At 37.0% G+C, this 17,059-nt stretch overlaps 1 protein-coding gene across 8 annotated transcripts in view; it reads right to left on the bottom strand.

Moving 5' to 3' along the window:
* Positions 1-17,059, bottom strand: part of CEP70 (centrosomal protein 70) — an 86,431-nt gene that overhangs the window by 64,423 nt on the left and 4,949 nt on the right. For 4 of the 8 annotated variants that reach the window (XM_027545021.1, XM_027545007.1, XM_027544987.1 and 1 more), the window contains 5 exons: positions 11,641-11,700; positions 9,309-9,433; positions 4,366-4,456; positions 4,121-4,244; positions 3,622-3,802 (listed from right to left, as the gene is read on the bottom strand). In XM_027545021.1, the coding sequence (XP_027400822.1) occupies positions 3,622-3,802; positions 4,121-4,244; positions 4,366-4,456; positions 9,309-9,323 (411 nt within the window). In that variant the 5' untranslated portion in view covers positions 9,324-9,433; positions 11,641-11,700. Of the gene's footprint in view, positions 1-3,621; positions 3,803-4,120; positions 4,245-4,365; positions 4,457-9,308; positions 9,434-11,640; positions 11,701-17,059 lie in introns of those variants that run through there. The other 4 variants (XM_027545016.1, XM_027545029.1, XM_027545038.1 and 1 more) reach the window with 2 other exon arrangements.

The following is a 17,059-nucleotide window of genomic DNA, read 5'->3' as shown; positions in this document are numbered from 1 at the left end:
AAAAACCCACACAGATCTCTCTGCCTTCAACGCCCTCTATCAGTACCACCTGATGGCTGCTTCCCACATCAGTAAGTTGATGAGTTAAAGCAACGGTCCCCAGCTTTTTTGGCACTAGCAACTGATTCTGTGGAAGACAATCTTTCTACAGATGGGAGAGGTGGGGGTTGGGATGACTCAAGTGTATTATATTTACTGTGCACTTTATTATTATTACATCAGCTCCACCTTTTACCAGGTATTAGATCCAAGAGACTGGGGACCCCTGAGCTAAAGAGCTTCATATTTCTACATGTCCTATATCTGAGATGATGGTCAAAATCAAATGCATGGAGCAATATGTCCAAAATCCCCCTCCCCACAGAGAGAGTTTAGAATATACTTTTGATGAGGAACGCTACCTAACAAAGCAAACCTAAAAATGCAAATGCTAGATCTTATTGACTGATGAATAACAGAAACAGACTTGGCCAAAGAATGATAGTGTCTTCTCTGGAGCTATGAACACCAACAGGTCCAGCACTGCTGGCCCCAAGCTGGCAGCCTAAATGAGGGCAGAAACCACTGCCCGCAGTTTCATACCAGAAATTCTTAGTATCTCCCGCTGTTTCTCTCTGATCCCTGAAATTTAACTTATCACATCCTTCCAATGCTGCTAGCATAAACTGAGGGGACATCTAGACCCTGCCTAAGGAGTACTGTCCCTTTAGGCAGCCTAAACACCTTGTATGCAACAGGTACACATAATGCTGTGCCAACAGAAAACACTTATAATGATATACTGTTTCTAAGTATCTGTAATGTCTTATACGACTAAATATTGATTTTCCCTACAAAAGATTTCTTTCTTTCAATTACAATAAACACCCAAGTTTTAAAAGAGGTTTTTTAAATTAGGAATTAATTATTCAATGTTATAACATTGCTATTTCAATAAACATAAAACTAAAAATCAATAATTCAAATATCTATTGATATTGATACTAATATCTATTAGTATCTATTGATACTAATAATAAAGCAGACATTTTCTCAGCCCTAGACAAAACAGACAAAAATATCAGCCCTCACGGAGCTTGCATTCTAACACAGAGATATACAAACAAAACAAATTGTATAGTATATCAGCATGTTAGATGGTGATAGGAATTATGGATAAAACAAAGCAGGGAAGGCAAGATGATATGTGGGGGACAGGACTGCCAATTGTAAGTGAAGTGGTCAAAAATGGAATCCCGGAGAGATAGTGATGTGACACTTGAGTAAGCAGAGAGAAAACAAACCGTGCAGCTAAAAAAAGCATGCATGGTAAAGGGAAAAAGGAAGAACAAAATATACAAAGTCCCTGAAGTGAGAATGTTCAAGGCAAATGTTCAAAGAAAATCAAGAATGTCAGTGTGACTGGAATAGAATATGCAAAAGGTACAGGAGATGAAGTCAGAAGGTAACACAGGGACAATCATGTAAGATCACGGTAAAGAGTTTTGGATTTTTCCCTTTAAAAAAAAAGAAAACGCAAAGTTAGAGTGTTCTGTGCTACAATGTTGAGAGCACATTGAAAAAGGCAAGGCTTGGAGTAGGGAAACCAAGAAAGACACAGTAAAGAAATGAAAGTGACTTGGACCAGAGTGGAGACTAAAAGACAAAAGTTTGGGGAGGAAATCCAGGTATGGTTTTGGACATGTTAAAAAGTTCTACATGCCTAATTATCCATCCAATAGAGATATCAAGTAGGATGCAGGATGTTAGTCTGGAATTAAGGGAAGAAGCCTGTGCCACAGATTTAAAAGTACTATGACTTAGATTGAGCATCACCAAAGACATTTGAATTTATAGGAAAAAGAAAGGTTTAAGGGATGAGCACAACCCAGAAAATCACGATGGTGTGATCACTGACCTAGAACCAGACATCCTGGAATGTGAAGTGGGCCTTAGAAAGCATCACTACGAACAAAGCTAGTGGAGGTGATGGAATTCCAGTTGAGCTATTTCAAATCCTGAAAGATGATGCTGTGAAAGTGCTGCACTCAATATGCCAGCAAACTTGGAAAACTCAGCAGTGGCCAGAGGACTTGAAAAGGTCAGTTTTCATTCCAATCCCAAAGAAAGGCAATGTCAAAGAATGCTCAAACTACCGCACAATTGCACTCATCTCACACGCTAGTAAAGTAATGCTCAAAATTCTCCAAGCCAGGCTTCAGCAATACGTGAACTGTGAACTTCCAGGTGTTCAAGCTGGTTTTAGAAAAGGCAGAGTAACCAGAGATCAAATTGCCAACATCTGTTGGATCATCAAAAAAGCAAGAGAGTTCCAGAAAAACATCTATTTCTACTTTATTGACTATGCTAAAGCCTTTGACTGTGTGGATCACAATAAACTGTGGAAAATTCTGAAAGAGATGGGAATACCAGATCACCTGACCTGCCTCTTGAGAAATCTGTATGCAGGTCAGGAAGCAACAGTTAGAACTGGACATGGAACAACAGACTGGTTCCAAATAGGAAAAGGAGTACGTCAATGCTGTATACTATCACCGTGCTTATTTAACTCATATGCAGAGTACATCATGAGAAACGCTAGGCTGTATGAAGCACAAGCTGGAATCAAGAGTGCCGGGAGAAATATCAATAACCTCAGATATGCAGATGACACCACCCTTACGGCAGAAAGTAAAGAGGAACTAAAGAGCCTCTTGATGAATGTGAAAGAAGAGAGTAAAAAAGTTGGTTTAAAGCTCGACATTCAGAAAACTAAGATCATGGCATCTGGTCCATCATTTCATGGGAAATAGATGAGGAAACAGTGGAAACAGAGTCAGACTTTATTTTTTGGGGCTCCAAAATCACTGCAGATGGTGACTATAGCCATGAACTTAAAAGACCCTTACTCTTTGGAAGGGCAAAAAGCAGAGACATTACTTTGCCAACAAAGGTCCATCTAGTCAAGGCTATGGTTTTTCCAGTGGTCATGTATGGATGTGAGAGTTGGACTGAAGAAAGCTGAGTGCTGAAGAATTGATGCTTTTGAACTGTGGTGTTGGAGAAGACTCTTGAGAGTCCCTTGGACTGCAAGGAGATCTAACCAGTCCATTCTGAAGGAGATCAGTCCTGGGTGTTCATTGGAAGGACTGATGCTGAAGCTGAAACTCCAATACTTTGGCCACCTCATGCGAAGAATTGACTCATTGGAAAAGACTCTGATGCTGGGAGGGATTGGGGGCAGAAGGAGAAGGGGACGACAGAGGATGAGATGGCTGGATGGCATCACCAACTCGATGGACGATGAGGTTGAGTGAACTCCGAGAGTTGGTGATGGACAGGGAGGCCTGGCATGCTGCGATTCATGGGGTCGCAAAGAGTCGGACACGACTGAGCGACTGAACTGAAGGGATAAGTCATGGAAAATGAGAAGAATCAGCAAAGGGATCAAAAAATAACCAGTGGGGTTAGAGGAAAACCAGAAGAGAAAATATTCTGGAAACAGCAAAGAAAGAATTTCAAGACAATGACAATAATAGGTAAAGGAAGATAAGGATCACTGAATTAAGCAACATGGAAGTCACCTGTAACATTGACAAGGTATTTTAAGACTATCATGTAAGAAAATGTTTAACTCATTACCTGTAAAACTTTATGCTCCTTTTGAAGTTCTTTTATTTTATTCTGTTGCTGGCAAACCCTATTTACAGATTCATCCTCCATTTCACCAATTTTGGACTTCACACTCTCCATAATTTGTTCCAAGTCATTAGCTCGTTGTTCCTGATCTGCTGCTCGGCTTTGCTGTTGCTGAAGTTCATTTCTAGTAACAGACATACAATTCCTTCTCTTAGTAATAGTAACAAATCATATCAACCAACATATCCATCTACCAACATAACAACTTTCTAAAATTTTTTTGCATTCTTAAAATTTCTATAACACAAACCAACAAGGAAACATAGGGTATCAGTATATATCGAAGCTATTACCAAAAGATTTACCTACTAAAAATATTTTTTACTTTATATTTAATCAATGGAAAATTAAATTCCAAGATTCTTTTCAAGCGAGTTATTTTTTTAAATGCATATCATTTGTTCACATACAATTAAAAACAGATTTTTTTCCATTTTCTTACTTAAGCTGTTTATTAGTTTCTATGAGCTCCTGGATCATGTTCTGTTGACGCGATGTTTCCTCCATCATTGTTTTTAAATTCTCCCTCATCGTCTGTGATGACTGTTTGTCAAAAATGATGAGATCTACATTTTTTGAAATGTAATACACATAGTAAAAATGAAGATAAGAAAAACATTAAGATTGAAAATGTTTTTTAAAAAAAGAAGCTTTTTATCTTAAGGAGCAAGAATATAATTTGATTACCTTTCATATCTGTTCTTTTGACTAGAGATAAAGGCTTTAAGCCATGCATCATCAACAGCACATTTATGTTTTCCCATTCTGCTTCTTCCCGCTACAAGTACAAGAAGACAGAAAAGGATCAACGTTAAGATATAGGGTGAAGAAATGCCCTCTTATAATTTCCTTTGTTTTCAGAACAACAGACTTTTTTTCCAAAAGCTTTAATATGAATTTTTATACACACATAATGCTTAAAATTAAAACAGATTTGTTTCTAACAAAATTAGACTAAAAAGGATGCAAATAAGCACAGATACTTACATTATATCTGGAATTACATAATTCCAGAACACATATATAGGTCTTAATGAATAAATTAAAAGCCTTATAATTTCAGTGAATTAAATAGTACTCTTGTCTGGAAAATCCCATGGACTGAGGAGACTGGTAGGCTGCAGTCCATGGGGTCACTAAGAGTCGGACACGACTGAGCGACTTCACTTTCACTTTTCACTTTCATGCATTGGAGAAGGAAATGGCAACCCACTCCAGTGTTCTTGCCTGGAGAATCCCAGGGACGGGGGAGCCTGGTGGGCTGCCATCTATGGGGTCGCACAGAGTCGGACACAACTGAAGTGACTTAGCAGCAGCAGCAGCAGCAGCAAACAGACCTTAAGTTTCTTATTTAACTGAACTTTTTATTTAGGGTTTTTTATTTAACTGTCACCTTAACGATGACCAGGGTCACAACAAAATCAAACATATCTGACTGGAAGAGCCAATAACTTAGGTAGTTCCTTGTATAATGGACAAGGTCTAACTATGAAAAGGAGTCTGTCCATCTAGGTAACTGATTCTAGTAGAAATATTCTGAAAGACACTCCTAATTTTTGTATCCCTGATTCTACATATGTATTTACCCTGAGAAGGGAACTCTCTCCAAATTAAAAAAAGAATAAAACCTAACAATAAATAAAAACAATGGGTAAGAAAAGAACATAAAATACAACAGAAACGGGTATTTTTTAAATGACATTTAAATTCATGATGTTAACATCAATAACAGGTTCTTAAGTACAATGATCAATTTTAAAATCAAGTGTGTGAGATACTTTGCATTCTTTTTAAAAGACCTTAAATATCTTATATAGTATAATGTAAGTATATTTGTGAAAAAGTGATTTGAGTAAATTTTCAATTTATTTAAATGCTTGAAAAGTATCTAATGTATTTTATTAGTGAATAGCATGTAAATATTATAATAATGTTAATATTAATAATTTGGAGAATTTTTCCCCCTCCCTCTCTCCTAGAAAAATTTTAAAAGTTCAAATAAAACTATTACTCTTCACATCCAATGGAGAAGGAAATGGCTACCCACTCCAGTGTTCTTGCCTGGAGAATTCCATGGACAGAGGAGCCAGGCAGGCTACTTTGCAATCCATGGGGTTGCAAAGAGTCAGGCATGACTGAGCAACTATCACATTCACATTCAAATTCCCCTCAGACATTAAAAAATCTACTAAAATAGATAAGCAACAAGGATACACTGTACAGCGAGAGAATTATAACAATTATCTTGTAATAACTTTTAATGGAGTAAAATCTGTTTTTACTGATCACTAAATCAGTAAAAACTACTGATTCACTATGTTACACACCTGAAGTTAATACTGTAAATCAACTATACTTCAATTTTTAAAAACCTATCAAGACAAAAACCAAATTGTCCTGATGACTCTTTGATAGGATTATGGCTCAAATACCAAACAAATCTTTCATTTTGACTGCTGACTTCCTTCTATTTCTTTATCCTTTCTGTAACTCTCCCGCCCTGACAATTTTTTCCCCTTATTTTTGTCTTCTGGTCACAAAGATTAAAGAAACAGAACTAAAACTGTTGCTAGAATCTGTTTGGGGAGCCAAAAGCTCTGTGTGGGTATATAAGTGGAAACCTACTGCTGCTGCTAAGTTGCTTAAGTCGTGTCCGAGTCTGTGCGACCCCACAGATGGCAGCCCACTAGGCTCCTCTTTCCCTGGGATTCTCCAGGCAGGAACACTGGAGTGGGTTGCCATTTCGTTCTCCAAACCTACTACGACTCATTAAAAAAAAAAATGCCCTATAAAAAAAGTCACATATTTTGAATGACCAAATTATACAAATACTGTTGCCTGATAACTTTTTAAAGGTTTTTTTTTTTTTTATTTGATGTGGACCATTTTTAAGTCTTTATTGAATTTGTTTCTATATTGCTTGTTTTATGCTTTGGTTTTTGGCCAAGAGGCATGTAGGATCTTAGCTCCCCGATCACGGATTGAACACACACCTTATGCACTGGGAGGCAGTCTCAACCACTGGACTGCCATGAAAGTCCTGATAAGTCTTTTAAGAGAAAGAAAAACATCAGTTCAGTTCAGTTGCTCAGTCGTGTCTGACTCTTTGTGATCCCATGGACTGCCGCACCACAGGCATCCCTATCCATCGCCAATTCCCAGAGTTTACCCAAACTCATGTTCATTGAGTCAGTGATGCCATCCAACCATCTCATCCTCTGTCGTCCGCTTCTCCTCCTGCCCTCAATCGTTCCCAGCATTAGGGTCTTTTCCAGTGACTCAGTTCTTCACATCAGGTGGCCAAAGTATTGGAGTTTCAGCTTCAGTATCAGTCCTTCCAATGAACACCCAGACAGATCTCCTTTAGGATGGACTGTTTTGATCTCCTTGAAGCCTAAGGGACTCTCAAGAGTCTTCTCCAATACCACAGTTCAAAAGCATCAATTCTTTGGCACTCAGCTTTTTTTATAGTCCAACTCTCACATCCATACGTGACTACTGGAAAAACCATAGTGTTGACTAGACGGACCTTTGCTGCCAAAGTCATGTCTCTTCTTTTTAATATGTTTTCCAGGTTGGTCATAACTTTTCTTCCAAGGAGCAAGCATCTTTTAATTTTATAGCTTCAGTCACCATCTGCAGTGAATTTGGAGCCCCCCCAAAAAAGTCTGCCACTGTTCCCCCATCTATTTCCCATGAGGTGATAGGACCAGATGCCATGATCTTCATTTTCTGAATGTTTTAAGCCAACTTTTTCACTCTCCTCTTTCACTTTCAAGAGGCTCTTTAGCTCCTCTTCACTTTATGCCATAAAGGTAGTGTCATCTGCGTATCTGAGGTCACTGATATTCCCCCCGGCAATCCTGATTCCAGCCTGTGCTTCATCCAGCCCGGTATTTCACATGATGCATTCTTTGGCATTGCCTTTCTTTGGGACTGGAATGAAAATGACCTTTTCCAGTCCTGTGGCCACTGCTGTTTTCCACTGGCATATCGAGTGCAGCACTTTCACAGCATCATCTTGCAGGATTTGAAATAGTTCAACTGGAATTTCATCACCTTCACTAGCTTTGTTCATAGTGATGCTTCCTAAGGCCCCCCTGACTTCACATTCCAGAATGTCTAGCTCTAGGTAAGTGATTACACCATCATGATTATCTGGGTCATGAAGACCTTTTTTGTATAGTTCTTCTGTGGATTCTTGCCACTTCTTAATATCTTCTGTTTTTGTTAAATCCATACCATTTCTGTCCTTTATTGTGTCCATCTTTGCATGTTCCCTTGGTATCTCTTAATTTTCTTGAAGTGATCTCTACTCTTTCCCATTTCACTGTTTTCCTCTATTTCTTTGCAGTGATCACTGAGAAAGGCTTTCTTGTCTCTCCTTGCTATTCTTTGGAACTCTGCATTCAAATGGGTATATCTTTCCTTTTCTCCTTTGCCTTTCGCTTCTCTTCTTTTCACATCCTTCACAGTAAGGCCTCTCTGACAACCATTTTGTCTTTTTGCATTTCTTTTTCTTGGAAATGGTCTTGATCACTGCCTCCTGTACAATGTCATGAGCCTCTGTCCATAGTTCTTCAGGCACTCTATCAGACCTAATCCCTTTAGCCTACTTGTCACTTATATTCTATAATCATAAGGGATATGATTTAGGTCATACCTGAATGGTCTAGTGGTTTTTGCTGCTTTCTTCAATTTAAGTCTGAATTTGGTAATAAGAAATTCACAATCTGAGCCACAATTAGCGCCTAGTCTTGTTTTTGCTGACTGTATAGAGCTTCTCCATCTTTGGCTGCAAAGAATATAATCAATCTGATTTCGGTATTGACCATCTGGTGATGTCCACGTGTAGAGTCTTCTCCTGTGTTGTTGGAAGAGGGTGTTTTCTATGACTAGTGCGTTCTCTTGGCAAAACTCTGTTAGCCTTTGCCCTGCTTCATTCTGTATGCCACAGCCAAACTTGCCTGTTACTCCAGGTATTTCTTGATTTCCTACTTTTGCATTTCAGTACCCTATAATGAAAAGGACATCTTTTTTGGGTGTAGTTTTAGATGGTCTTGTAGGTCTTCATAGAACCATTCCACTTCAGCTTCTTCAGCATTACTGGTTGGGGCATAGACTTGGATTACTGCGATACTGAATGGTTTGCCTTGGAAACGAACAGAGATCATTCTGTTGTTTTTGAGATTACATCCAAGTACTGCATTTGGGGCTCTTTTGTTGACTATGATGGCTACTCCATTTCTTCTAAGGGATTCTTGCCCACAGTAGTAGATATAACGGTCATCTGAGTTAAATTATGTTTGAAGAAAAACATAACTGTTTGCAAATTCCAAAATATTTGAGAATGGCATTTTCCAAGTATAAACTGAAAAAGACCAGTCTAATGAAATATTCATCAAATTAGTATTACGTAAGTAGGAAAAACTGTATAATAAAGCCTCCTTCTGGACACTGATATGTTGTGAAGTCTTAGAATAAGGATACCATTTAATAGTTTTAACCCATCATTTCCGAAAATGCTTTTACTCAAGTAGCCTTTTAAAGTAAGGTTTTTCACATTTGTAGATGTGGTATTCTTTGACGCATACTTTGATAAACACTGGTTTCAAATATTTCAGGTTTACCTGTTTTTCAGTCATGAGTCTTATCTGATGATTTGCTGGACTCCTTGGCTTTAGGGGCTGCTGTAGATACAATTTCTTTTGTAGAGTCAAAAGAAGTTGAGATTGGCAATAAAAAATTGAATTGCCTAAAATAAAAAAGTGCAATAAGGTGTTAAAGAAAATTATATTTAAAAGAACCTACTACTCTTGGGCAATTGAAGCATTCCTAAGCCAAAACTTCTATGACTTCTAAGAAAGCCGATTTTTATAATTTTAATGTTCTCCTCTAGAAATGAAACATTATGGGGTTTTACACATATATACACAAAGAAAACTATTTGTTTTAACTAGGTAATGTGAAAAGCAAGTGATGCTAATAAACATTTTTTGTAAGCTGCTTCCCAAAAAATGAAAGAATTGTCTGAATTCATTAGTTTAATAATTAATTCACTAGCCTAACTCAAAGGGTAAATTAAATGCCACATTCTTAGGTGGTCTTTATTTCTAAGTAGATCAAAGGCTAGCAACGCGATGTATTCTATTTGACTGGCACACACACAAGTTTATATTCAGTCTACCCTCCCATCACGTGCTCTTGTTGTCTAAGACTCTGCCATTCTATAGGAAGAAACTTCCTTGAATTTTTATGGTATCTAACTCTTCCTTTGCAGAGGCACAATCATCACACATATTCATTGGCATCATGGAATCTCACAACATGAGAGAACCTTAGAAAGTGTTTAATCCAACATCTCTAGCTGTCAAAGCTGGCAGGAAAGAGTGCTGGGAGAATTGTACCAATATATCAGATGCTATAACCATGTGAGACAGAGAAGTAAAATGATCCTCCCTGCTGCTAGTTCAGTTTTTCTTGCAAATCACCCTTCTGTCCTTCTACTTCTGCTTCAGATAGTGAAATCCACCAATACTGGTCACCAATAATTCATTTTCAGCTAAACCTAGTAACATGTTGCAAATTCTCCAATTCTGCAATTTTTGCTGCTGACATCAGAGAGTACTCTCTCCCCTTTAAACTCTGGTCTCTAGTGCACTATGTTCATCTCTCTCATTTTCATTTAAATAAAGATACTTTTTGAAAGTATCAGCCAACTTCAATGGCTACCACCTTTCAGCTAGTTTTTAAACTTTTCATTAGAGAAATTTAAAAAAATACATACAAGTAGAGAAAGAGTAAAATGAACCCATGTATATTCATTAACCCAAGATCAATAATAACCAACATTCTTCCATATTTATTTCATTTCTCTACCCACTTATATTTCAGTACTCACCTCCAATAAATGTAGACTCATTTTAATATAACTTCAATACCACTGTCACACCAAATTATATTAATTCCTTACTATCACTTAATATCTAGTCCATGTTCAATTTTCCCCCAAATGTCTTAAATTATCTTTTTTCTTTTTTTCTCCAAATCAGAATCCAAAGAAGGTTCACATATAGCACTCCTAAATGCATATATGGGGAATTAGAAAGCCACTGCATGTACCCAGAGAAAGGTGTAGGCTAAAAAATACCTCAAGTTTATAGGTCAGGCTGATCCTCAGCACAAAGACAGCCAAAATTTAAAACAAAGAAAAACAAAACCCAGCAAACCATGGCAAAGAAAGAGAATCTTATTTCCACAGATATTACTAGATTCAAATGTCCAGTTTTCAATAAAAAGTAAAGCTTACAAAGAATCTGGAAAGCATGGCTCATTCAAAGGAAAAAAAAAAAAAATCAAACTGTCTCTGAAAAAAAACAACAAAATTTGATGGCACATCTACTGCACAAAGCATTTAAAACAACCACCTTAAAAAATTCAAAGAACTAAGGGAAGATTTGGAGAAAAAATAAGAAAAATATATGATCAAAAGTGAAATATCAGTAAAGAGAGAAAACAACAACAAAACGAAAATCAAACATATTCTGTAATTGAAAAGTATAACTGAAATAAAGAATTTACTAGGGGCATTCAAATGCAGATTTGAACAGGCAAAAGAATGAATCATGGTAAGTGTGAAGTTAAGACAATGGAAATTATCAAGTCTAAAGAATAGGAAAAAAGGAAGACTGAATAAAAGTGAACCTTACCTAAAGGACCTGTGAGACACTACCAGTTGTGTCAACACACGAATTGTGGGAGTCCCAGAAGGAGAAAAGAGAGCATGGTAGGGAGAATATGAAATGATGGCTGAAAACTTCCCAAATTTGTTGAAAGACACAAACTTCTAGAAACATAAACTCAGAGACCTACACCAAGAAGTACTACAATCAAGCTTTTCAAAGAACAAAGAATCTTGAAAGTAGCAAGGGAGAAGTGACACATCACACACAAGGTAATTACCCGCAGATTTCTTAACAGCAACTTTGGAGACCAGGAGGTAGTGAGATGATATAATTCTTTCTGAAAGAAAGAAACTGTCAATCAAGAATCTTATGTTTGGCAAAACTATCCTTCAAAAGTGAGAACAGAACAAAGATATTTCCAGATAAACTAAAGTTTAAGGCATTCCTTACCATTAGACCTGCCCTACAAGTAATGGTAAAGGTAGTCCCACTAGTTGAAATAAAAGGACACAGGACAGTAAATCAAAGCCATATGAAAAACTAAATATCTCAATAAAGGTAAATGGCATGGTAAATACACAGGCAATTATAAAAGCTGCTATTATAACAAAGATGTGTAACTCTACTTTTTGCTTGCTACATGACTTAAGAAACAGGTCGTTTTTTTAAAAAACAATCATTAGTCTAAAGCTAATATTATTATAACTTTGGTTTGTAGTGTCACATATTTTCTACCTAATTTAAGACACTAACTCATTTACTAGAATTTTTGTTTTCAGGCACACATGTATAAAGATGTAACTGCAACATCAACAACTGAAAGAGGTGGGGATAGAGCTGTAAAGAAGTAGAATTTTTATACGTTATTTAAGTGAAACTCCGATAAATTCAAATTAGTGTTATGATTTTATAATGGTAAATGTAAACTTCATGGTTACCACAAAGAAAACAGTGATAGAATATATAGAAAAAGAAAACATTCTGCTACAAAAAAAAATCAACTAAACACAAGAAGACAGTAATACAGGAAATGAGGGGGGAAAAAAGCCATGTTACAAAAAATAGCAAAATTACAGACAGTAATCCCTTACCTGTCAGTAATCACTCTAAATGTAAAAGGGTCAAACTCTTGACAGACTGGTAGAATGAATTTAAGAAAATATGATCCAACTACGTGCCTAAAACAAGACCCATTTTAGAGCCAGAGACACAAAGAGATTGAAAGTGAAAGAATGGTAAAAGGTATTCCATGAAAATAATTTTTTAAAAAAAGAAAGAAAGAAGGAAAGTCTAGTTATGAGTATCAGACAAAATAGATTTTATATCAAAAAAGGCTACTAGAGACAAAACAGGACATTACGTATTAATAAAAGATTTAATACAGCTAGAATACATAACAATTATAAACACTTGTGCACTTAATAACAGACCACTAACACATGTGAAGTAAAAATTCACAGAATTGAAGGAAGAAATAGTTCTACCATATAGGTGGAGATTTTAACACTCCATTCTCAAGAATACATAGTAATCAGACAAAAGAAAAGTAATGAAACAGACAATGTGACAGAGTAAAACAACCAGATCTAGTAGATTTATAAAGAACACTGGGAATTCCCTGGTAATTCAGTGGTTTAGGACTCCATGCTTCCACTGCAGGGAGCACGGGTTTGATCCTTGGTCATGGAACTAAGATCCCACAAGCTGATCAAAAAGAAAAAAAGAAAAGAAAAGAAACCTGCTCAACAACAACAGAATACAGTCTTCCAAGTACACATGGGACATTATCAGGATAGACTATATGTTAAACCACAAATTAAGTCTCCACAAAGAGGTGAAGTTAGAAATCAAAAAATAAAACAAAAATTCATAAGTTTATGGAAATTAGACAACACATTTGTAAATAACCAATGGATAAAAGAAGAAATCACAAGAGAAATTATAAAACTCTTAAGATATTAATGAAAACAAAACACAATATTTCAAAACTTACAGGACACAGTGAAAGCAATCCTGAAGGGGGAAATTTAAGAGTTATAAAAATTTGCATTAAAAACATGAAAGATCTCAAATTAACAACCTAAGTTTGCAACTTAAGGAACTAGAAAAAGAACAAACTAAACCCAAAGCTAGCAAAAGAAAAAAATAAAGATTAATTAGAGCAGAAACAAAGGAAATAGAGACTAGGAAAGCAATAGAGAAAGTCAATGAAAGACATCTGAAAAGATCAATAAAAAATGACAAATTTTACCTGATAAACAGAAAAAAAGAGAAGACTCAAATTACTAAAATCAGAAATGAAAGTGGGAACATTACTACAAATTATACAGAAAAAAGTATTAAACAATATTATGAACAATTGTACGCCAACAAATTAGATAAGCAAAATGAAATGGACAAATTCCTATAGACACAAAACTGAATCACAAAGAAACAGAAAATTGCAGTACATCCGTAACTAGTAATAGAACTGAATCAGTAATCAAACTCTGCCCAAAAGAAAAGACATGGACCGAGAGGTATAACTGAGGAATTCTACCAAAACATCTAAATAACTACTAACAATTCTTCTCAAACTATTCCAAAAAATTAGACAAGGGAATACTTCCTAACTCATTCTTGGAAGATAGCATCACCTTAATATTAAAAGGTCAGACAATACAAGAAAAATAATAATATCCCTTACAAGCATTGATGCAAAATACTAGTAAACCAAAGGCTTCCCAGGTGGCTAAATGGTAAAGAATCTGAGTGCCAATGCAGGAGGCACAGGAGACAAGGATTTGAACCGTGGGTGGGGAAGATTCCCTGGAGGAGGAAATGGCAACCCATTGCAAGTGTTCTTACCTGGAAAAATCCCATGGACAGAGGAGCCTGGAGGGCTATAGTCCATGAGTTCACAAGGGTTGGACACGACTTAAGCGACTGAGCATGCACACACTAGTAAACCAAATTCAGCAGCATAGTAAAAGAATTATACACCATATTCAAGTGGGATTTATACTTGGAATGTAGGAATTAGTTCAACATACGAAAAGAAATCAGTGTAGCACATATTACATTAATGGAATGAAGGAAAAGAATATATACAATCATCTCAATAGATGCAGAAAAAGCATTTTACAAAATCCAACACCTTCTTGTGATAAACACTCAATAACTAGGAATAGAAGGAAACTAATTCAACAAAACAAAAGATCCCCTGGAGGAGGATATGGCAACCCACTCCAGTATTCTTGCCTGGAGAATCCAATGGACAGAGGAGCCTGGGGTCTTCAAGTGTAGGATATGATTGAAGCAAACTAGCATGCACACAACTCAACAAAAGCCATATATGAAAAAGCTACAGCGAACATCATATTCAATGGTAAAAGACTACAAGCTTTCCCTCTAAGATGAGGAACAAGGCAAGGATGTCACATTCACCACTTTTATTCCACATAGAAATGGAAGTTCCCACCAAGCATTTAAATAAGAAAGAGAAATAAAAGGTATCCAAATTGGAAAAGAAGTCAAATTATCTCTATTTGCACGATACGATTTTATATACCAAAAACCTTAATACACACACACGCACATGCGCACATGCACATACATTAGAATAAATGAATTCAGCAAAGCAGCAGAATATGAAAATCAGCATATAAAAACCATTTGCATTTCTATATACTAACAATGAATAACCTAAAACGGAAAATAAAAGAACTCCATTTACAACGACATCAAAGAATAAAAATAGGAGCAAACTTAACCAAGGAGGTAAAAGTCTTGTACAATGAACACTATAAAACATTGCTCAAAGAAATTAAAGACATAAGTAAATGGGGTCACATCCAGTATTCATGGATCATAAGACTTAATATTAAGACATTGATACTAACCAAAGCAATCTACAGATTCAGTGTAATCCCCATCAATATCCCAATGACATTTTTTTCAGAAATAGAAAACCTATCCTAAAATACATATGGAATCTCAAGGGACCGTGAATAACTTGAATGTAATCACCTGAATGTAATCTTGAAAAAGAAGAAAGAAGCTGGAGGAATAACAAGATGAAGCTGAAGGAGTAACAGCTTCCTGATTTAAAACTCCTTTGCAAAGCTACATAAATCAAAACAGAGTGGTGTTGGCATAGATCATTTGCATAGAATAAAGAGCCCAGATATAATCCCTCACATTTATTGTCAAATGTGAACGCTGAAGATGCTTTTGAACTGCGGTGTTGGAGAAGACTCTTGAGAGTCCCTTGGACTACAAGGAGATCCAACCAGTCAATCCTAAAGGAAATCAACCCTGAATATTCATTGGAATATGATGCTGAAGCTGAAACTCCAATACTTTGGCCACCTGATGGGAATAACTGACTCATTGGAAAAGATCCTGATGCTGGGAAAGAGTGAAGGCAGGAGGAGAAGGGGACGACAGAGGACCAGATGGTTGGATGGCATCACTGACTTGATGGACATGAGTCTGAGTAAACTCCAGGAGTTGGTGATGGACAGGGAAGCCTGGCGTGCTACAGTCCATGGGGTCACTAAGAGTTGGATATGACTAAGTGACTGAACAGTCAAATGTTTTTCAATAAGAGCGCCAAAAAGCCTTCAAAAGGAGATAGTCAGTCTCTTCCTCTGCTGTGAAAACTGTAAAAAGAATGAAGTTGTACCCTTCAGTTCAGTTCAGTCACTCAGTCGTGTCCGACTCTTTGCGACTCCATGAGCCACAGCACACCAGGCCTCCCTGTCCATCACAAACTCCCAGAGTTCACTCAGACTCAAGTTGTACCCTTGCTGCTGCTACTGCTGCTAAGTCGCTTCAGTCCTGTCCAACTCTGCTCGACCCCATAGACGGCAGCCCACCAGGCTCCCCCGTCCCTGGGATTCTCCAGGCAAGAACACTGGAGTAGGTTGCCATTTCCTTCTCCAATGCATGAAAGTGAAAAGTGAAAGTGAAGTCGCTCAGTCGTGTCCGACTCTTAGCGACCCCATGGACTTCAGCCATCCAGGCTCCTCTGTCCATGGGATTTTCCAAGCAAGAGTACTGGAGTGGGGTGCCATTGCCTTCTCCCAAGTTGTACCCTTAAGACCACACAAAAATTAACTCAAATGGATCAGAGACCTAAATTTAAGAGCTTAAACTGTAAAAATTTAAAAGAAAACACAGGGTAAAAGCTTTACAATCCTGAATTTGGCAATGATTTCTTAGATATGACATCAAAGGCATAGGCAACAAAAAGTAAAAACAGACAAACTGGACTTTACAAAAATTTAAAATTTTTGTGCATCAAAAGATACTGTCAACAGAGTAAAAAGGCAATCCATGGAATGGGAGAAAATATTCACAAATCATCTATGTGATAAGGAATTAATATCCAGAATATATGGGGCTTCCACGGTGGCCCAGTGGTAAAGAATTTCCCTGCCGATTCAGGAGACACAAGGGACATACGTTTGATCCCTGAGTCGGGAAGATCCCCTGGAGAAGGAAATGGCAACCTACTACAGTATTCTTTCCTAGGAAATCCCATGGACAGAGGAGCCTGGTGGGCTACAGTCCATGGGGTTGCAAGAGTCAGACACAATTAGCAACTAAATATAACAATAAACAATCCAGAATATACAGAGAATTCCGGAAACTTAACAACAAAAAAAATCTGATTAAAAAATGGGCAAGGAACCTGAACAGACATTTCTCTA

Source organism: Bos indicus x Bos taurus, chromosome 1, assembly GCF_003369695.1.
Source record: "Bos indicus x Bos taurus breed Angus x Brahman F1 hybrid chromosome 1, Bos_hybrid_MaternalHap_v2.0, whole genome shotgun sequence".
Classification (NCBI taxonomy): Eukaryota; Metazoa; Chordata; class Mammalia; order Artiodactyla; family Bovidae; genus Bos; species Bos indicus x Bos taurus.
The sequence above is the reverse complement of the archived record's forward strand: the minus strand, read 5'-3'. Positions and strand labels throughout refer to the sequence as shown.